At 46.9% G+C, this 20,150-nt stretch overlaps 2 protein-coding genes across 2 annotated transcripts in view; both read right to left on the minus strand.

Moving 5' to 3' along the window:
• The window catches only part of LOC138806170 (uncharacterized), a 50,511-nt gene extending 38,716 nt beyond the window's left edge, over positions 1 to 11,795 (minus strand). The window contains exons 1-3 of the mRNA XM_069991713.1: positions 11,748 to 11,795; positions 7,747 to 7,860; positions 5,340 to 5,393 (exon numbers count right to left, since the gene is read on the minus strand). The gene's annotated coding sequence lies outside the window, so the exon portion shown is untranslated. The remainder of the gene's footprint in view (positions 1 to 5,339; positions 5,394 to 7,746; positions 7,861 to 11,747) is intronic.
• Positions 11,796 to 14,546: 2,751 nt separating this feature from the next.
• Col22a1 (collagen type XXII alpha 1 chain) overlaps positions 14,547 to 20,150 on the minus strand; it is an 88,418-nt gene continuing 82,814 nt past the window's right edge. The window contains exons 35-37 of the mRNA XM_069991844.1: positions 16,309 to 16,344; positions 15,009 to 15,062; positions 14,547 to 14,674 (exon numbers count right to left, since the gene is read on the minus strand). Of these exons, the coding sequence (XP_069847945.1) occupies positions 14,597 to 14,674; positions 15,009 to 15,062; positions 16,309 to 16,344 (168 nt within the window). The 3' untranslated portion in view covers positions 14,547 to 14,596. The remainder of the gene's footprint in view (positions 14,675 to 15,008; positions 15,063 to 16,308; positions 16,345 to 20,150) is intronic.

The following is a 20,150-nucleotide window of genomic DNA, read 5'->3' on the forward strand; positions in this document are numbered from 1 at the left end:
TTGCAATATCTAGTATATGTATGAGTCAAGCAGAAAAGGTCAGATAATGTGATGTTAGGAAAATGAACCCTTAGATAAGTATTTAAATGTTTTTTTTCTTTCATGCATTTGTTTCTAACTCATTTATAAGATTATTTCTTTGTAGCTTTGTATGTCCCTCCCCCACAGTACAACCCCTGCTTTCACTATATTTGATGTCAGTATAATTTGTGGAGGAGATGGGGAAAAACAAGTCGGTTAAGGATACAGGTGGACCCGATGTCATGTCACAAACAAACTTTACAACTTTGGTGCGGGGGGGGGGGGGGGGGGAGGTGGGGATTGTGTGGAGGGGCGAGGGGAGGCTGGGAAGGGATGTGAAGGGTAAACAAAGGAAGAGGCTGCAATGTTTGATAAGAAATGTACTCATTATCTTGCCCATGCAATTGTAACCCTTCTGTATAATATGTTCACAAAAAATAAAAATTAAAATTAAAAAAAAATGTTGTTAAACAAAACCCCTTCTGTCCTTTCATTTAAGATGATGCAATATCTAGAAAAATAGGTCTTTAGCAGTAAGTCCATCTTAGCTCTGGCTCCATTCCCACAGCGCCCGAGCTCTGTACTCCTGAGCAGACCGCGCTCCCTTGTGGGTCGCAGTGCACCCTTCCAGGAGACCAAGCAGGAGGGCAGGCCGGTCTTCGATGGTCCTTCCAGTCCCAAGATGCTCTTGTTTGAGTGTCACGCCCAGTCCTCTTCTGACCTGCAGCAGCAGCACTACTGTGACTACATACTGCCACTCCTGCTCTCTCCTGGGGGTGGGTGTGGAGGGGTCTGTGGGCTAATACTGGACAGGTGCTAAAAGGCATTGTTTAGAGGAAGGAAACATGGTGTCACAGGGGAGGGCCTTCGGTCCAGCACTCTTTTGCATGTAAGTATGACCACAGTTTCTGAGCCCGGGTAGCTGGCCCAGCGTCCGCAGGCTGCTTTTGTGATCCACTGGAAGAAGGGCTGCACCCTAGCACACTGCTGCCGGGGGATCAGGACAACCACTTCACAGCTAAGCGCTTTCCTCCCAACGGCCTCAGCTGGCCGTTTCAACACTAGGCTGAGAACAAGGAAAACATCCGCAGGTCAGGCTCTCCACGGCTGCCCTGTCTCTGTGTCCACCAAGACAAGGACCAGGGCAAAGGCAGCCACCCCCGCCCCAACTCACTTCCTTCCAGAAAGGGGGAGGCATTTCCGGAACCCCTTCTTTTCCAGGCACTCTGCCAGGGCTGTCCATACAAGATCACATTACATGGAGTTCTTTGTTTATAACCTAAGCTAATGCCAAAAAATATGAAATATCGTTCTGATATCTATGCTAACCAGTAAGATCGCTGCTTGTGATACACCGGCTACTAACAGAGTACTGGATATGAATTAAGACTAACCAGACAGGTTAAGTATTTCACCTGAGGCTACGCAGCTAATAAAAGTTCTGGAATAATAATAAAGGTCTGGAAAGGTCTGCTAATCAATCAGACTGGTACTCTACACGCCATTCTGATTGATTGATTATCAGATATTCAAGCTGGCTCTCCTCGCCCCAGGAACTACCCTGGCTCTTTGGTGTCATGACACCAGGTCCTGTAGGACTTAGCATGTCAAGAGCACTGGATTGAGAGCTGGGAAGCCTGAGGGGCTGTGCTCAGTGCAGGCAGGCTTGTTGATGTACGGCAGACACACAACAATGAAGAAGACAAATAAAAGTCCTTTCCCATCCCTAGGAGGTATAGGTTCATTTCTTCACCAGCTCAGTTGTCTTCAGACAATGTTTATGGCAGAATTTTATAAAGGCTTAGTTTTCCCTACCAACAGCAGGGGATATTAAACTGTAATCATATTTTTATTATATTTTGGTCATCTAGAGGCTGTCTTTGGGCTGGGAATTGCTGTAGGGATACCAGCCTTTGCAAATCGAATCTGCTGGACAGCAGGTGCCGGTGGCTCACACCTGTAACCCTAGCTGCTCGAGAGCCTGCGTAGGCTGAAAGGATGAAGGATCAAGGTTCAAAACCAGCCTGGGCAGACAATTTCTCCAAATTCTTATCTCCAATTAATATGCCAATTGCCAGACTTGGAGGTGTGGCTCAAGTAGTAGAGCACTAACCATGAGAAGAAAAGCTGAATGAGAGCTCAAGGCCTTGCGTATCATCCCCAGTACACACACACACACACACACACATGCATACACACGCACACGCACACACACACACGCACGCACACGCACACGCACACACACACGCACGCACATGCACACATACACACAAATCTGCTGCTCTCCAAAGTCCTGCTCTCAATTTTTGCCTGCTGCTTACATGCCAGGAAAATCTTCTCTAACGCTTCAAGACACCTAAAATTCCACCTCCTCCAGGTGGCTCTGCCCCAAGATGCTGCTGTTCTTAAGAGTCCTTAACTCCTCTCCTGACATCTCTTCTGTCTGCTATTGTCTCAAACTGAGCAAGATCCCTACTAGTCACAAGAATTGTTATGGGAGACCCTTCTCATACCCACCTAAGGAAGTTTTGTTGTTTTTAAAATTGCTATTTTTACCTTAGCTTTTTTTAAATTATATTTTTTATCATCTTCAGATAGTTGTGCAAGGGAATTGCCATTCAACAAATCAGTTTATAAGTACAATGCACCTCGACCCATGGCCCGCCTTTCATAGTACTCCCCATCCTCAGCGCCCAGCCCCTCCCCCTCCCTTCCCACAAGCTGCTTTATAAACTGTCTTTTGTTTAGTGCTTACATTTCCTTTGAGTTAAGCTATATGTCTCTAGAGCAGGGAGCCAAGATTCAGAGAAGCTAAGTGAATGCCCAAGTCCCATAACCATCAGCCTGGGAACCATCAGCCTCCAAAGCCCGGGTTTCTGTGCACAGATCCAGGGCCTGCAGCCTCGGGGTGACTCTTCTGAGTGTCCCCCTCCAGTGGGTGGTTCTTTGTCCCCCCTCACCATTCCAGGCCCCTGGGAGGCCTTGCAATGTCTGACCTCTGTCTGTGCCTCTGGCCTGAAAAGAAATGGTCATTCAGGACTGAGCAGATGCAAGAAGAGAAGCTTGCCCTAAAAGGAGCATGCTCAAGTGATCTGGGGACTTTCTGGCCAGGACAGGATTCCTGGGACCCTTTTGGCAGTGTATTATCTCTGCCTTTCTAGAATCTTCCAGAACCTCTTAGAGAGGACTTCTGCTCAGCAGGTTCACTATGGACACCTTCTAAACCCCATTATGTAGTTCTCAGATGCGTAGTAAAAACACAAATGCTTTCAGTGGAGCAAAAGTGATTATCATCTCTAACTGGACAGATGCTTTTACATCGGACACACCTGACATCAAGAATACATGTTCCTAGGGTCATCTTTCTTCGTGTGACAGTACTGGAGTTTGAGCCCAGGACTTGGGCACTCTCTGTTAGCTTTATGGCTCAAGACTGGCCCTCTACCACCTGAGCCACACCCCACACCCCCACTTCAGGCTCTTTGCTGGTTAACTGGAGATAAGAGTCACAGGCTGGCTTCGAACTGTAATCCTCAGATCAAAGCTTTTGAGTAGCTGGGACTACAGGTATGAGCCTCTGGCACCTGGATCCATCTTTTTTCTTAATTTTTTAAAATATGACTTTATTGCTATGATCGAGGTGTTTTACGAGGGTTATTGTTTCATAAGTCATGTAATGAGGACATTTCTTCTTGGACAGTCTCACCCCTTCCTTCGCTTTCCTCCACTTCCCCCTCCCATCTCTGCCCACCAGCTGCACCGTTCATTTTCCACATAGTGTCTGCTAGAACCCTGCCTGCAGTTACCCATCCTTTCTCCCTCCATTTCTGTACCCCATTTGCTCCTCCATGAAGACAGGAAAAAAAAAGAACAAATAAAAAACTCAAAAAGCAAAAACCACCACCACCAGCAATGAAACAAAATCCCATGTGTCCATATCCTGGAATTGCTTTCGATAAAAGTATTTTAAATGTTCAGAAGCGTTCCTCCCTGAGAATATCCTTTAGTCCTACTGCTTGTGTGTGAATGCCTGGAGTCCTGCCAGCTGACTGCAGGTATGGGATGTACCAGGCCCTGATGGAGCAGTCCACCTGCTGTTATTCTGGGATAAGCTGGAAAGGGCAGCTGCTCTTAGATGTTCCCTACTTTACTAAAAGAGAAGGGCAGCCAGGTACCTGGAATCCCAGCTACTCAGGAGGCTGAGATCTGAGGATTGCAGTGCGAAGCCAGACCCGGCAGGAAAGTCTGTGAGACTCTTATCTCCAATAAACCACTCAGAAAACCGGAAGTAGCACTGTGGCTGAACGTGGTAGAACACTAGCCTTGAGCTAGTGCTCAAAGACAGGGCCTCGGCCCTGAGTTCAAGCCCCAGGATGGACCAAAAGAGAAGAGCAGAAAGCTTAAGAACCTCTCTGAAGGACACAGGGCTGAGGTGATTCCACCCAGGCTGTGGTCCCTGGTCACTCTTTCCCAGAGACAACTTCACGCTGAGGCTCCCTGCAGATGTGGCCATTGTGTCCGGCCAGGCCCTTGAGTGCTAGGGGCAGGGTACCTGCCACAGCACCGAGGCCCCAGACCATCAAGGCACATCCTCGAAGAGCACCATTGATGGGACGGCAGCCTCCCTTTCCTCCCCATCCCATCTCACACAGTCCCATCTCAGAGATTAATACTGTCACCAACGCCAACATGGCAGACGCTGCCACCAAACACTCGTCCTCACAGCGGTGGACTGCTTCCCTGCCTGTTCTGGAGAGGGTTGGAGCTCACACCTCCCTCCTCCTGGGGGGGGGGGTGAGGGAAGGGGAGGACCGGGGGAGGGCAGTGTGCTCTGATTCCCAGAAGGCACAGAGCTTGGGGATGACCTGAAACCATGCACATGAGGATAATAACGCTTGCTTGCTTTTGTAAAGCAGTTGCCAGCTTTTCATCAAGTGCCAAGTTCTTATTGTGTGCCACTACTCAGTTCCAACATGTCTCTCCAGCTGATTGTGTTGTTATCATCCCTGTGGAGTGAAGAGAGCTGACCCTAGATTCATGCCTGGACTACTAAGGCCCACACACTGCAGGGCCTGCCTGCATCTCAGACCTTGCAGCTCTCAGGTGTTGGTAAATGGTCCACACTGGTTCTGGATACAAGTTGAGCTGGCCTGCCCTGGGTCTCGAGGACAGTGAGTGCCAAGATCAGACTTAGAACCCAGGTTTTCTGAGCCTAAGGCCACTCACTTCCTTTAACAATCATCCCTCTTCCCAGAGCTTGGATGAGCCGGGTGGTAAGAAGACTGTACACCTGCAGGTGTGGATGGAGTCTCACTTACCTGTGGCCCAGCTACCCCCGGGGGCCCTGGGATGCCTTGGGGTCCAGCGTCTCCCTGTAGCAGGAACAAAGGAGGGGGAAAAAGAGAATAATGTGAATGTCTGGATCCTACATCCAGAGCCATTACAGACCTGTCAGCCCTGCCCCTCTGCTCACTGACTTCCCAGTGAACAGCCCTGCCGTCGGCCACTGCCAGCAGTGTATCTGGCGAAGGATCTGAGCTGGCCCTAATACCATAGTGGGTATGCTTTCATGCATGTGGCATGTGGGTGTGGCAGTGTCACCAACCTCACCTAACATTTGTGTTCTCACATTTGCACCCCGAGCAGCTCCTACTTGCCTCATGTGAGTTCTGTGTGGCCAACAGAAAATGGCACCCATGATGGTATACAAGTCAGAGATCAGGTGTACAATGTCTGTCCCTCACCGCAGCCTGCCTCTCTCTAGCCCTGCTCTCTGTCTATCTAAAAACCAACTTCCGCTGTCTGCATCCAGCTACATAGCTCCCTGAAGAAGACAGCACCTCCTGCTGGCAGCCAGGAAGGGATTATTCAGCCAGCAGCCCCAGGAGGACTCTGCTGGGAGAGGACTCTGTCAGACAGGACTTGAGATGACTGCTACTCAAGCCAGCCCAAGGAAGTCCCGAGTTAGAACCCAGCTAGGCCATTCTTGCTTCTTAGAAATTCTGAGCTCATGAAATGTTTGGTGGCTGGAGTAAACTTTTAATGAAGTAATGACAGACAAAGAACACACTGTGAAAGGAGGGGGTATTTGCTACGGTGAGAGGGAATGACGTGACATCTCATTTCACACATGCGTGCCTTACACGTTGAACTTTACACGTGTGTGCTTCACATGTGCTCATGTTTGTGAGTCCAATGCATTTTCGTCAATGCATTTCCCTTTCCTCCTTCTCCCCCAGTTCTCCCAGTCCCTCAAGGGACCTGCTCCATTTTCACATATGTACATTGAGTATGACTGAACATTCTCTTTAGAGACCTCATCATTGTGAATTCTATCTTGTTTGCTGTGTGTGTTTAGGTCATATGGCTTCAGCTCAGGGACTGGGCACTTTCCCTGAGTTTTTGTGCTCCATACTAGCAGTCTACACCGCTAGAACTATAGCTCCACTTACGGGATTTTGGGTGGTGAATTGGAGATAAGAGTCTCATGGAATTTGCTGCGTAGGATCAATTTGAACCATCTCGATCTCAGCGTCCTGAGTAGCTAGGCTGAGAGGCTTGAGCCTGGCTTTTCTATCATTAAATATGTGGGAAAACTTTTAAAAACGAAATAATGGGCTGGGTGTAGTTCAGTGGAAAAGTGCTTGCCTAGCAAGTGCGGGTGTCATGGGTTCAACCCCCAGTACCAAAAATGAAAAAGAAGAAAAAAAGCTAAAGGTTTTTGCCAGTTTTATAACCAGCAATCTCTCAAGGCCCAGGATCCACCTCTTTGCAATGTACCAAGCATGAGAAACAATGGTTCCATTGCCCAATTTCTGTAGGAGGGTACCTATAAAACTACTTCCCATTATGTAATGGGGAGATGCTCTCCTTCAATTGGGTAAGCTGCCGTGGAGAGACAAGACACCAGACAGACCAAGCGTGAGGGGCGTTGCTGCTCACTCTCTTGAGGCTTCCTTGCGTGTTTTGAGATGAAATACGCAATTAGAGGCTGCATCCTCATGGTTATATGAAAGAATGACCCTTTTCCCCTGATTTTGCAGTCTCTTAGCAGATTGCCAGGAACATGCAGCACGTTCCGGTTCAATGTTTATTCAGTATTGTAATTGTGGTTTTTTTCCTCTCGTCTACTTTTGTGGAGATGTTTTCAGTGTTGAGAGCAAATTTTTTGCTTTGACCCACACACATACAAAACTGTCTATCATCCATTCTTCTCTCAATAGCTCACAAGAACAAGGTCTCAGTCCTTTCTTCTAGGTTCCCTCAGTGTCTACATGCTGGAACAGTGTCTACACCTGGAACACACTCCAAAACCAGGGATGACATAGGAGTGACTGTGTGGATGGATGAACAGATGGTGGATAGGGATGGCGGGTGGACAGATGGAAGGACAGAGGGATGGACAGATGAATGCACAGAGGGATGGATCCATGTGTTCTAAAGACCTGCTTTGGTACTTGGACATACCAGATGGTCCAAAGTTGGATGGATGGAAGGGACAAGAGGAAGTCGGAAATGTCAGTCAAACCAATATGAATTTCTAAATATGCACATGTAGAATGGAGTTTTACAGTCAACATACTCTGAAAGTGACAAAAAAAAAAAACCCTCAAAGTCAGCCACTTCCCACATTTCCATAACACTGTCCCTTCAGCCCTGTGCCCCGGCTAGAGAGAGAGGCGATGATTGCAATGACAAAGATCAGGTTTCCCCCTTTGTCCTTACCTTTTTCCCTTCTACGCCTTCTCTCCCTGGCTTTCCCGGGAGACCTTTATCCCCTTTAAAGCCTGGCAGACCAGGAAGGCCTGGGGGACCAGGAGGGCAGTCATTGCAAATGTCCTAGGAGAGGACAGAGAGAGAACATGGATAGATAACTCAATGACTTGCAAAGCAGTTCTGATTCCTAACTGTCTGGATGGAAATTTTCTTCACGATGCCAGCAAAGATGGAAAAGCAAGTGAGAAGATTGAGGCGTTACTCAGATAACTTTAAACTTTACATTCAGCACTGACGAGTCTGGATTTTTCACTCCATTCTCCTTAACAGGGCCAGTCAGACTGAGAGAAGTACAGCCTGAGAAAATGGCAAAATCTGCCCGTAAAATACCCGTCAGCATCAAAGAAAAATTAACAGCGCCTATTTAAGACAAATGCTCAGTGTTATTAAAAGCAGCATGCTGTGTCCTTGAGGTTAGAGACCAACAAAGATGAGAGCAAAAGTCTCCACCAGGTGGAAAGGTAAAGTGGTTCCTGAAAAGGAGGGGAACAAAGGTGGCAGCAGACACACACCACAGGATACACTCTCCTGCCAGGACGTGCAGCTGAGCCTTAGCATTGTTCCCTGCCCAAGGGAGGCATTTCACAAATGTTCTCTGGAATTTGTGCTACTCTTCAAGGTAGGTAAAAATGCCGCCCCTGGGGCAAATTTATAAGTCTGTCAATTCAGAAGTGACTCTTTCTGATTTTCTGTGTCAAGCTAGATCTGACAGTTGAGAGTTTAGCAGGGACTACGTGAAGCTAGCCCCACTGCACTCCCGACACACCCTGCATTCTTTCTTTGGACTAGTTCTTCCATCCATAGCTTTCCTGTAATCCTCCCTCTCTCCTGCTCCTCCTCTCTTGCTACTAAGGAATTAAATGAGATCATACAAATGCAGCCTGTGTCAGCACAGATAATGCCCAGAACATCTGTTATTAACCTATTATTCTCTTGGGAAAAAAATACTTGCAAGTCATCTGCAAGGCACGTTGCGCACTGTGCTGAGCTTTGAGGCTGCAGTGTGTGTGCATCTTGAACAGCACCAAGAGCTTCTCGGTGCTCTGTCAAGAGGCCTGCAAAGGCAGGTGGAAGCTACTCACGTTCATAGTCCAACATATATGTGTTCTCAGGTGATTTTAGCATTCATCTTGTTGGTCTCAAATTCATGAACTTGAAGTAAGTCTGAATGGCCCATCTTCCTTTTACTTGCCTCATTCTTACTAAATCTTCGAAATTCTGTAGCCATCTCCTCCTCTAAGAAGCCTTCCTGAAGGCCCATGGGTGGGGATAGGTCCACTGTTCTCCCAAAGACTTTAGGAATGACCACTATTGAAGGATTTGCCTTGTAGATGGGTAGATCATGGGTGGATGGGTAGATGCATGATTGGATGCAAGGAGGGAGGGAGGTAAGGAGGGACAGAATGGTAGATGGTTGAATGGATGGTTGGGTAGATGGATGGATGCATGATGCATGGATAAGAATAAAGCTGGCCTGTAGCAGCAAGAATTCAGGCTATAAAGTTTTTACTGAACTTGGACTCTGTACTGCTCATTAGGAACCATTCTTATCAGTGACATTATAGTATCAAGAGGTTACCTCTGAGTATTAAAAATCATATTGCTTTCCTATTTCTTTCCCATTCCTAGTCCATATGTCAGCCTGGGTCTGTCATATCTGCCAAATATGTGAGGTTGTTCCTTGAAGATGAGACTGTGAGTAGACCCAGATGTACCCACCCGTAACGGGGCACTGGAGTCAACACACTGGCCCAGTCTAGGAGTTCTGTGAGCACGGAGTGAGATTCGTACCATTCACAGTCCTAGTACAGCCATAAAAGTAAATCAATGCTCAATGAAATCCTGATGTTGCATCACAAAAGCAGTCAGCTCATCTAACCTTCTGTAGATATCTGAATCTCAGTTCAGTATTCCCATCAAAGCATTGTGTGACCTTCACCTCTCAGGGCGGAGGAGGTGGGTGGCAGGGAGCTCACTAGCTGCCTCTATTTTGTCCACTGGCAGGAAGTGTGAGCAAGGTGCTTCGCTGCAAAGGCTCTGGAGTTGTTCATGCTGGGTTTAAGTCTTGGTCCTGCCACTACCAGCTCTGTGGCCTTCAAACAAGAAACTTACCTAGTAATGCCTAACCACCTCCCTGCAAACGCAAACAGAAACAGAACGCACTGCAGAGATCCTCATGCTGATCAGAGGAAATTACATATGCCGGGGGGCTGTCTAATGGAGACATCCTGTCATTGCCTCCGACCCAATGATGGGATTCCATGTAGGAAGGACTCACAGAAGATAAGCCAGTGTTCCAATGGTCAGAATGTGCTACAGACTGCCCCTCTCAGGGGCAGAGGTAAATATGCCGTAATAAAAACACCTCCTGGGCAGCTGGGACACCTGCCCCCACTCACTTGGACTAAACAAGGCTTTAACCTGCAACGTCAATCAAGCCCGCAACAATAGACTCTAAATCCTGGGAAGTAAAGGTGGTCAGTGCTGCACCCTGGCCGAGCCCGGGCTGCTTCGAACACATTTCCAGATTCGGTCCATCCCCCGGGGCCCATCTCTGCGAACCACCCCGACTGCAGGTTTTCACATTCCCTGTCAGAGTCTAGCTGCTCAGATGAACTGAACATCCATTAACTGTTAAGAGAGATTAACTCAGTTAAATACCTGTCTATGCGTCGACTGCATGGTGTGCATTCATGCCAGTTATTATTGGCATAAAGCCTGGGATGTGTGAAGATTGGAGTCTCCTGGGGTGGGGGGGGGGCTGATGGAAACCCAGCATTTCCACAGCCACAGAATTATGGAGAGTGGTTGAGGTTAATAAAAGCCCATAATAAAAAAGGCATTGAATCACTAGATAATGATTTATTGTCATGTCCTTGATGGTAGGGAGGGGAAAAAGCCCTCATCAATAAAATCTTGAAAGATTGCTGTACTACTCGTTTTTAATAAAATGTATAATATTCCATTGAGCCATCTCCATGTGCAGAGAGACTAAGAGGGAGTTCCAGGCTTATGAGAAGATTCTCATAACGTTTCATTTTCCTCTTGTGGTTTCATGCATGAACTAGGGCCTTTCTGGCATTGGCCATTTTTTTTTTAAACAATCAAGTAACCCTCATCGAAATGCATGTTCTCTATGAAACAAAAATCTTACCCTGCCTCTTGTGCTTGGCCTTTCTCAGCTCATTTAAGACCTGAGGTCTTCAGCCAGGCACCTGGGCACCTTCACAGTTGAGCCTGCAGGTGCAGCTATGTCCTGCCTTGTCCAAGTGGAGTTAGGCCCAAATCCTCAGGCTACTAGCTTCTCATGGAGAAAGCACATGTAGTTTGAGAAACCAGGGAAATCTGCACCAATCTGGGGCTGCACTGGCTATAAGCCCAGCAACCAGCTTCACCTCTTCATTTGCTTATGGCCCTTTAACTAGCAGTATGGGGGGGGGGGAAGGAACTCCCCTGTTGAAGTTAAGGCCAACATTTGACCTTGCAGCTAGATTCTATCCCCAGAATATTCTCTTCTCCACTGGCCTTTCCACTCTCTTGTATTTCTTGTATACAAAACAAGAATATGAACGGTACCTACCTCATGGAGTATGAAAGCTGAGACATGCACAGATGAAAAGTAGCACAACACTGTCTAGAACTTTCTGTCCCATAGCTGCAATGGCCCAGGAGGGAGCCACCAGCTCATCTAGTAGCACTAAGTCCTTGCAAAGTGTGACCAAGGAGCTGAATTCTTAATTGCATCCATTCCAGCCTTAACTGAGACAGAGTCATGTGGCTAGTGAGTGCCTATTAGAAAGCAGGGCTTTAGTGCTCAGGCGGGTGTATAGGGTGAATTCTCCACAAATGCTGCTGCTGCTGCTGTTAGTACCATCATAGATTTATTCACAGAAAAAAAAATATTGAATTCCAATATTCCGCCACCATTTGCCATGCACATGCACTTTTACCTTAACCAAGAGATTTATGTCCCCTGGAGACAGCACTGAAGAAGGACCCTGGCGAGGTAAGAATAAATAAGTACATATGCCCATATAGTCAGCCCACACGCCTTCAGAAAACAAGAGGCCTTCAAAGTGCAAGCTGTAACTCATAATGGATGTCTGCCTGCAGGGTACACAGGAGTCTAGGTGATGTCCCAGGCCTGGGGGCCATGAAGAAACTCCCCTCCTGCAGCAGTGGCACAGGCTGCCAGCCCTAACCACGCCTCAAGGTCTCCAGACCTTTCAGGTCTCTTCCCCTCATCCCTTCTCTTCACCGGATGGTCCTCCTCAACCATGCCCATTAAATGCTGGTAGGCCCCACAGCCCCCCTGGGGAGGCCCAGCTAGACTGGCTTCAGTCCAAAATTGTCATAGATGCCTCAGATTAGTAATGGTGGTTGCTAGCACGGGAGGGAGCAGAGCTCCCTGTGGGGTGAGGACAAAGCTAGACCTGAGCTGAACTCACATCACTGATGGGCTTCTTCCCATCCCATGCGGCCTGCTTCTCTCCATCCTTGCAGATGTCCTCCGGGAACCCTCCCTCAACCCGCCACTGGGATGAGAATCCCCGCTGTGGACTCTGCTTCCGGAAAGCCAACCAGAGATGAGGACTCCTGGCACAGGATGGACAACTGCAGCAAAGGGTTAACTCTGCAGGACCGGATTGTTCTCATCTTGCACGTTCCTGGCTGGGTCCTAGGAATCACCTTCAAACCCTGGGGATGCGCAGCCTCGAAAGGATGTGTCTGCTGACCTGGGGCCTTGGGCTAAGACAGCTGACACTAACCATGAGACACCCAGCGGGGGCTTTGGGCCACGCAGCACCGAGTGACCTCTGGAGAAGCAGGAGGCTATGTAGTAAATGGGAGCCCTATGGCTATGCTATGCCTACATGACAGACTCCTGGCTGCCACACGAGCTAGTTTCCTGTGGCAGCACCTTGTACATGGTGCCAGGCAGTGTAGCTGGGAGGGTTAAGCACCAGCCAGATGAGTCCATGGAAGGAGGTGGTAGCTCCCTACTTACTTACTCCCTCCTTCCCCCTGGCCAAGACTCCTACATACTTCTGCTGGATTGAGTATGCACCTCCTTGCTGCAATCAGACATAGGCATGAGTAGAACAGGATTTCTGTGTTTACAGCTCCTTTAGCAAATCATTGAAACTGAGAGGGCTCTCAGGAGCCCCTGATACAATGATTCTCCATAGTGAGATAACAAAGACCCTGAAGTCATGATCAGGGTTACTTAAGAAAAGTACATTCCGAGAGTTTAAAGAGTCCAAAGTCTCTACCTAATCTATCTATCTATCTATCTATCTATCTATCTATCTATCTATCTATCTATCTATCTATCTATCTATCATCTATCTACACATCCTTCAACATCTACCAACATCAATATCTATCCATCCATCCATCAGCTGTCTATCTTGTCTGTCTCTATTTCTTATCTCTCTCTAGTCTTTCTCTCTCCCTCTCCCTCCCCCCATCCCTCTCTCTCTTCCCATCTCCCTGTCTCCAGCATTCATTTTTTGTGGTGACAAGGGAATTACAGGAGCACATTGTCAGTTGGCCTCTTTTGCTGGGCAATGTCAGGGTCTTGGTGTGCTGTAGTGATTTACACTTTCATTTCCTCTCCTCACCCTTTCATTGCGGCCTAGCCCTTGAATGATGATGTGCTTCTGTGAGGCACATCCTTGGCTGGTGTGAAGCTGACTCCGTGCAGGAGAGGTGAGTCAATGACTTCTCACTCAAAGCAAGGATTTATGCACATCCCCCGGGAAATCTTCAGTGAAACGTTCCAGATCCATACAGACAAGCCAGGATTCCTGTCCTGGCATCTGCTGGGTCCACCAACTCATCTAAGAGAGCGATGGTGGCCTGGAGCTCAGAGGGGCTCTGTGCCTGGGTCCTTATTTGAAACCCATTGCCCGCCAGGCTTGCAAAGGAGACAAAACCCTTCACAGCCTCTCTAGGGGAGTATTCTGCCCAGGTGAGCATTTGGTTCTGAAACCAGGCTGTGGGCTTGCTCTTGAAGCCCACAATTCTCCAGTTTCACAGCCACTCTCCCATGGTAGGCATGAGCACCTTCAGTGGACGAACTCGCCCTGCATCTACACAGCTGCCAGGACCTGCTTATCCCTAGAGAAGCCACCAAGACCTGTTACCTGCCTCAGCCATCGCCCCTCCTCTGGCTACTCAGTCAGAGCATGGAGGTGCTATGCTGCGGAGCCTGCAGGAGCCATACCGGGCTACCGCCACACCGCCAAGAACTGGGTTTCCAGAGCAGCCCACATCCTGGCAAGCTTCTGCAGCTTTCCACTCTCGTTATAGGAGACAAAAATGGATGTTTCTCACCATCTAAATAATGCTAAAAGGGCAATCTAGCCAAAGGGGCCAAAGGGGCGAGCTGGGACATTGCAATAGAGTTGCTCGAGTCCACCCTCACTATCAGCTTCTGGCTTCCTCGGGCCTGCGCTCTAGAGGCGTCCCCGCCGGCTGTGGCTGGGTCGGACCAGAGGGACAGGACTTCAAGAGACCAGGATGTGGAAAGTGCTTCCTCTCTGCCTCAGGCCAATCCTTCTGGCCATGGCTTTGAATCTACAGCTACAGTTGCCGCTTTATCTTACTGCTCTAGCTCTCATCTGGCTTTGAACACACGCACAGCGGTGGGAACAACTCTCGAGTCTGGCTTTTCGCTAAGCCTTATGCAGTCCATATCGTTTCCCTCCGCCCACAGAGCTGAGAAAGACCCCTTGCTTGTCTCTTCAACTGTCTGAATTGCACTTTATTTTGTCACCAGCGCCCTGCCTGATAGTCAACGTTCATCCAGTACTGAAAGATGACATACTGGTTTCCCCGGAGGCCCTCTTTCTCCCGGATTTCCTGGTGCACCCTGAGAAAAGAAAGAAAGAAAATGATAACTGAGGTAGATATATAATCTTGGTCCACTTGACCCCTCCCGCTCATCTCCTCTGTCAACCTCTCAATCTACCGAGTGCAATTTGGTGGTGGGGCGGGGGGAGACATGGAACTCAATAAACTCTGAAGATGAACACTGATCAACAATTGGGAGAGTAGCAGGTGTTTTTTTTCAGGGCTTCCTGAAAATCCTTGACTGGACTATACCACTGTCTACATAGTCAAGTGAGTCCAGGAGTTAGTAGGCAGTTGGGTGACTCTAAAGCCATGAATTGGGAGGCCGAACAATGCCACTCCTGTCTACTTACGTCCTGTCCAGCTGGTCCCTGGGGGCCGGGGAATCCAGGTAAGCCTCGGGATCCCTGATGGAAAAGAAGAGAAGACCCCCCCACACATGTGAGCAAACAAAGGCTCCCCATTCTTGGCAAGAGTTGGCTGTCATTGTACAAATGGTTATGGCGAAGAGGAGGCCAACTTAATTCAAGTACCAAAAGCACCCTGCTTCTCAGTTTGAGCACACAGAGTGCTCAGGAAACCTTTACCCAAGGGAGCAAGCAGTGCCTGAGCTCAAATCCTTTAGGCACTGTTGCATAACATCAGGGCTGCCAATGGCCAAAGTAAGCCTGGTGCGCAAGCCTTCGGCACAATGCTCACCGCATAGATGGCATCCGAAAGTATACAAGGAATTCATTCCCCTTCTATTGAACATTTCTGGACCAAATCAGGGAACTGAACACATTCTTTGTTTCCTTTTAGATTTTTTCCCCTTAAATAGAACAACAAATGGAAATCAGCTCTTCTTCAGGGCATTTTTATGCTCCTTGCTATGTGTGAGCTGACCGTCTGTTCTAGAATGTTCACAGAGGTCCCTTCTTCTCATCTTCCTCACCTCTACATTGTATAACTTTCTCTGGGCCCTACCATTAATTGCTGTGTCTCAATTTCTTTATCAAAATGGCTATGAAAGCCCCTTCCCTCCTTATTCAGAAACCATACAAGTATATTTCAAATATGTGTTCACGACAAGGGTATGATATCTCTCCCAGCTGTTAAGATGATGTCTTTTCTATTAAGGTGTGTTTATAAGCATTGACATTTTCATGGTAAATGTATATGATTTCCTATGACTGGCCTTTGCCTCTCCTGGGACAAATGCTTATGATGATCTCTCCCCTGTTGTCCGTTAGGTCTATGCTCAATGGCTTATGGGTCTTGTTGTGCCTATGTGATGCACAAAAAGAATTTACCTCATTTGTTCATGGGGTGGGAGGGACCACAAAGCTACAATTTAAAAATAATCAGCCCTTCTGAAAATTTGATTCATTAAACTGTGCTTCTCCTTATGGGATAAAGGGCTGCCCCAAAGTAAAGCCCTGACTCTAAACTGGACACACGGAGTCAAGAGGGCCTTCAATCCCTCTTCCTGATGTGCATTTATAGATCGTATATCCTATCCCATAGGTCGGGGCTCGTATTTTACAGTGTCACACCATTTAACGTTAGGGACTTTCGGAAATTATTTTAGTTTTTGGTTCCTGCATTTTAAAATGGCTTTGATTTGAGCAGAATTAATTCTTCCCATAGGGACCCATTTAAAGCATACTGTACCGGGGGGCCTTTGTCTCCTGGTGGTCCTGATGGGCCCTAAGAAACAAAGGAGCAAATCAGCAAGCAGAGCAGTGATGGAAGGGTCATTCAAGACATACTGTGCTGTTCATGTCTAAGCCAAGACTTCGACCATCCGGGAAAATGTCACTAAATTCCTCTCATCTGGAAGCCGCATTGCCACTCTGTGCTCACCCACAAATGCTGTTCCCAGAAATCCAGGGAGCTTCTGCATTTATTCCCTGCACGGTGCCACCCTGCCCTCATGCTCACTGGGTTTCTGAGACCTGAGCCCACATCTTCTCTACAGTTCAAGTGTGCCCTGGCTTTATCTACTCAGGATGGCTGGGCATACCGAGGTCATACTTGAAGATGCTAAAGGACCCGTTCAGGTCTTCCAGGAGCATTTCTGCCTGTGCCCTGAAAGGCCTTCGCTATGCTGGTGCTTTTGCATGAAAGGCCTTCCTTTCTATTTGGACAAGTTGCATGCCTTCTCTTTTCACAATGGGGCTCTGAGTTTACATGCCTCTGCCTTGGACCATCCTTCAGGTTAGCGTGAGTCCCACTTCCCACCAGCGTCCCAGTGCCTCCTACATACTCACTGTAGCAAAGCCCAGAAGGCGGTCCTGCGTGCTCCCAAGAGGGAGAAAACGTTGTGCACAAATGCCAGAATCCTTGCAGTATTTTGGACCAAGTAATCTACAAGCCTACTCCCTAAACACATTGTGGAGCTCCCTGATAGAAACAGAGTGAGTATCTTTCCAAGGGCAGGTTGAATCCTAAGGAAAGTAGAGGAAAACACCAAAGACCTACAGGCTGTGATTTCAGAAAATCAGTATTCAATTATAACATGATTTGCCTGGAGCCCTAAGGATTGTATAGGGACAAGGAAAAAGCCCTTCTTTGGACCAAGCTACTGCAAGCAGATAAAGGGAAGACTTTAATGTGCTATAACAGGTGTCCAGTATATCTATAAAAGGGCAGTAAGTATCATAAGCTTTATAGGACAGAGTCTCGGTCACAACTGAACTCTGCCACTAAGTCAATGATGTCCAGGGACATGGGCATGTACACTTTGCCTTCTATCTGTATTGCAAATAGTAGATAAGGGAGTTCTCTATTGAGAAGTACGTCAGCTAATAAAGAATTAATGGAGTGAGAATGGCTCTAGGTATTGATTATCTCTCTCATTATCTACCTCCAGGTATGACTGAAAGAGCTGTACACACACAGGGAGGCCACAGGTACAGAAATGCAGAGGTGAAAGACTCAAGGTGTGGAAAGAAGAGGACTTGTAGCTCTTGGTCACTGCTCCTCACACATAGCTTTGCTTTAATACTGCTTGTAGCCTGAACCTTGGGAATCTCCAACATTCTTTTGCTACAGATGGAAAGGCTGACTCTAAATGGCATTATGTAATATAGCCAAAGTTAAACAGGTAGAATTACAAGCTCGGAGATGCACCTCTTGTCTACTTGGCTCAAAGGCCATGGGTCCCTCCACTGGAATGCATGCTGCTGTCATTATAATGGACCAACATGTGTGCATCTGAACTCTGCACATCTCAAAGAGGTTCCTGTGAGGCTGTATATGCTTCCTGGAGGAAAGGGGCAGTGTGTTACTGGCATGCGGAATGTTGCCATTTTAACATCACTCTTGTTTTCAAATTAAATTCCACAGTTTACCACAAACATTGAACTCATTTATTAATCTAGGCTCCAAATACTTTCTTATGTCATCGAATATAAGCTTTACTGTGCTGGATGGATTTTGTGCTCTAAGATCTTCATTTCAAGTCTTAGCTTCATGAAAACTTAGCAGATCCTAGAAGTACAAAAGAGCCCTGGGCCTGGCCTGTCAGGATCATTCCCACAGCTCTTCTGTTTGTCAACTTTAAGACACAGAAAAGAGTATATTAGGGAACAACTATACAGTTATTTCTCTAATGTTCTTCCTAAATTAAACATCTAATTATCTTTAATGATTACAGTTTTCTAAGATCTTTTTAGCTAATACCCGATTTCAGGCTTTGAGACCAATTTCCACTAAGGAGAACCACAATTCCTTGAATTCAATGGTCAGTCATAGACCTGGCCAAAGAGCATGCACAGACCCCTAGAGCATCCACCATTTCCCAGAGCAAGGAGACAGCCATCAGTTGCCAGGCTGCGTCCAGACCATTCTGGCTCAACATGTATAGAAGCCCATTGCTGTGAGAAACAACCATTTGAATACCAAAAGGAATAGCTGAGATATGTTAAAAACACACCAGTGCATTTAAGTCCATGAGTTCAGACTCCCTCTTCAAAACATAAACAAATACCTAATTAGTCATCTTTGCCAGATACTAAGGAGCCAAGTCATTATACAAAAGCAATCAGTGGGCAAGGCTGAGAAGTTCCTACCTTTCCTTCCTTCCACGTCAGGTACTGCAAACACTATGCAGGGTTTGCAAACAGGATGTGAGGAAGCGTTCTCGCTGTAGCAGAAGCCCAGTAATGACGAACGGGGGAAACTAGAACACACCAACCTGCAAGCCCGATGTGCCAGGCGATGCGAGCACTGGACATCAGTGGGGGCCCAGGAGCGCCTGGTCCCCTCGGTGGAAGAACGGAAGCCGAGCCTGATCAAGCCTCTAACGCTGAGTATCAAATAATCACAACAACAAGGGAAGTGAAATGTGCTCCACTACGAAATTCACAAATCCCAGATTGTGAGAGCTTCGGAGACTAAAGACTAAACCTGTTTCCTTCAACAAATAAAACCAAGAAGGATAATGGTGGGGGGAGGGAGGGAGGAAGAGGGAGGGGATCTCTGTTCACCTCCTCTACTGCTCTTCCTTGTCCCCTCTCTTCCTCCCTATCCACAGCCTCCTGTCTTGCGGTCCCTTCTCATTTTCATGAACTAGGACCTCTTGCCTCTAGCTTTCACAAATGAGAGAAAATATATGTCTCTGTGGGACTGGCTAATTTTAATTAATATGATAATCTCCATTGATTTCTGTTTGATAGCAAACAACCCTAATTTCACTCTTCTTATAGCTTGCTGTTTGCTTCACTTGGCTCTTAAGACAGAGAAGAAAATTGACTTAAGTGTAGCAATTATGAATGGATGAGAAGAATGAACAGTAACTGGACATTTGATTATGTGGTAATGAAACTGCGGATACATTTAAAAATATCTCGCCTTTCCAAAGCACAGGTTCCAACACTGATTAAAGGATATTATGTGTGTGCTTTCAAACAATAAAAGCTGAAGGATGGACAAGGGAAAGTATGACCACTGGCCTGTAGTCCTCGTTAGTGGCTACTCGGATGCCATCTTGTTATTCTGCCTGCTGCTCTTATTCTTCATAATAAGAGTACGTATATGTGTGCATAGACTTACATATGTATGTATGTTTATATATATATATATATATATATATATACATGGTCATGTACTGCACAACAATGTTTTAACAATGACAGACTGTATAAACAATAAAATCCGGTAAGATCATATTTAAAGCGATGTCATGGCTATCTTTCAGGGGTAAGTACATTCTGACGTTAATTGACAAAGTTGCCTGAGTTATTTTTTCAGAACATATCCATGCTTTTAAGTGACATATGACATATACACATATATATATATGTGTGTGTGTGTGTGTGTGTATACACCACACATTCATTCACAACTATAGATGCATATGTAAATGCAGACACTGACACATTATGGGTGTGTGTTGGTAATTATAATTAGTGAACAGTTCTAGAAATGAAAGTCCCAAGGCATTTTATATGTGCTAAACACTTGCTCTTTTTTCTTTGCTACATTATACTATAAATCAGGCTCTATCTAAT

Source organism: Dipodomys merriami, unplaced genomic scaffold (genome assembly GCF_024711535.1).
Source record: "Dipodomys merriami isolate MVZ:Mamm:240054 unplaced genomic scaffold, mDipMer1.0.p SCAF_4, whole genome shotgun sequence".
Taxonomy (NCBI): domain Eukaryota; kingdom Metazoa; phylum Chordata; class Mammalia; order Rodentia; family Heteromyidae; genus Dipodomys; species Dipodomys merriami.